The 1,983-nt window shown below is 54.5% G+C and overlaps 1 protein-coding gene across 1 annotated transcript in view; it reads left to right on the top strand.

Moving 5' to 3' along the window:
* Trpm2 (transient receptor potential cation channel subfamily M member 2) overlaps positions 1–1,983 on the top strand; it is a 52,727-nt gene that overhangs the window by 12,915 nt on the left and 37,829 nt on the right. Inside the window, exon 6 of the mRNA XM_004631796.2 lies at positions 661–827. Coding sequence (XP_004631853.1) covers positions 661–827 — 167 coding nt within the window. The remainder of the gene's footprint in view (positions 1–660; positions 828–1,983) is intronic.

Below are 1,983 nucleotides of genomic sequence, written 5' to 3'. Positions count from 1 at the left end.
TTTTTAATTCTTAATTTTGAGACGGGATCTTGCTAAGTCACTAAGATGCCTACTCTGAACTCAAACTTGGAATCCTCCTGCCTCAGCCTTCTGAGTGCTAGGGTTATAGGCATGCAACACTACACTCAGTTCAAGGCTTTCAAGCACCAATTTTTGAGGTTCTAGTCCATACTTTCCTGGGAACAAACTGCCCCAGCATCAGTGAACAGACTTGTCACTCACATGGCAGGACTGGAGCCCCACCCCTATGCCACCTCATTTAGAGACTCAGGCTGGGCAGCAGGCTTATGTGTTACTCAAGGCACACCTTCATGCCCTAATAGTGCCCAGCCCCAGTGTCCCTCACCCTGGTACATGCAGTGACCTAGGTAGGACAGACGTGGGTGGAAGAGGGTCTCACCCAGTACCACATCCTGAGATGGAGAAATCAGAAGCCTGAGATTGGGATAGAGGGGACCCAGGAGGATGGAGGGCAGTCTGAGGGGAAGACGGGGTTCCAGTCCCTGTCCCCCTCTGGTCCCATATTTGTAATTCTAGAGCTGTAGCACAAACCTGGAACTCTGTTTGAGGTCTCTGCGCATTGTGGGCAGCACTGCTCAGCTCTGGGGCTCTGGGGCCAGTTTCCTTGTGGTGGGTGCCCATGCCTGCGTCTTCCTACAGGGGCCTGGATCATCACCGGGGGCTCCCACGCTGGCGTGATGAAGCAGGTGGGGGAGGCAGTGCGTGACTTCAGCCTGAGCAGCAGCTACAAGGATGGAGAGGTCATCACCATTGGCGTGGCCACGTGGGGCACCATCCACAACCGGGAGGGGCTGGTACACCCTAAGGTGAGTGGCCACCCTGGAGGGCCAGAGGAGCAGTGCAGGGTGCAAGGTCTCCCTGGGCAGCACTCTGGGCATGCTGGGAGGGACCCAGGGACTGGGATGGGCAGGTAGGACCTTGGGGTCATCCCGCCAGATCATGGGACGGGTGATGAGGAGCAAGGATCATGTGCCCTGGGGATCCTAGACCTGCCTGGAGAGGGACAGAAGGGACCATAGGGGAAGCAGATGACATCTCTGTGAGAGCATGGTGAGTGCCCTCCAAGACTGTAGACAGAGACCCAGTGACTGGCAGCCTTGGGAGACGCTGCTGCCCCAGAGTGGCTGGGAGAGACTGATGTACTGGGCAGGAGTTTCTAAGAACACTGAGGATTGGCATAGCGAGGAAACATGCTTAATTTGCAGTCAGGAAGGTTGAGGACACTGGCCCCTGGGACGGTGTACAATGGAAGCATTTGGGAAGCCTCCCGGGGAGGTGGCTCCTGGGTCAGGTGGAAGCAAAGGGCCTTCGGGGGATGGCGACTGTGGGCAGCTGCCTCCGTCTTTGGTGTGGTGCGACTTGTTTCCCATGTATGTTCATGAGTGGGAAACTAAGGCATGGGAGGTTGGGTGCCTGGAGATCCCCTGCTTTGCCTGTCTTCTGAGCTCAGATAAAGGTCCTGTCCTTCTGTCACTCATTCTCTGTGGATGGCAGAGGATGTGAACGCAGTGACCTTTCCCAGTCAGTGTCTGTGGCTGTTACAACAGCAAAGGAATATGCTTGCCCAGGATGCACTGGGTGACCCTTAGGACCCTCTCAGATCACACTCAAATTCCAGGATGAGGATTTGATATCTGAAGGCCAAGGTTCATCTGATAGTGATCCACCCTCGGGCCTTGAGTTTCCTGAGCATCCCACGTGCAAAATATACCCACCCTAACCCTTCAAACCCTCAGCTTCTCACCCTGTTTTAGTATCAACTCAAAGTTCAAAATCTCACATCTGTATCACCAGCTCTTAGGTCCTGGATTGTGTCCTCGAAATCAGGTATGGCTCAGTCTCTGGGTGTGACCTATGGTGAGCCAAAGTTCTCTTCTTGTGGGTGGGCATGTGTGGGACCAAAAACACATGGTCTGCTTATGCACAGACACAGACACACACAGACACACACAGACACACACA

Source organism: Octodon degus, unplaced genomic scaffold (genome assembly GCF_000260255.1).
Source record: "Octodon degus isolate 3935 unplaced genomic scaffold, OctDeg1.0 scaffold00045, whole genome shotgun sequence".
In the NCBI taxonomy this organism is placed as follows: Eukaryota; Metazoa; Chordata; class Mammalia; order Rodentia; family Octodontidae; genus Octodon; species Octodon degus.
This window is presented reverse-complemented; position numbering and strand designations above follow the sequence as displayed.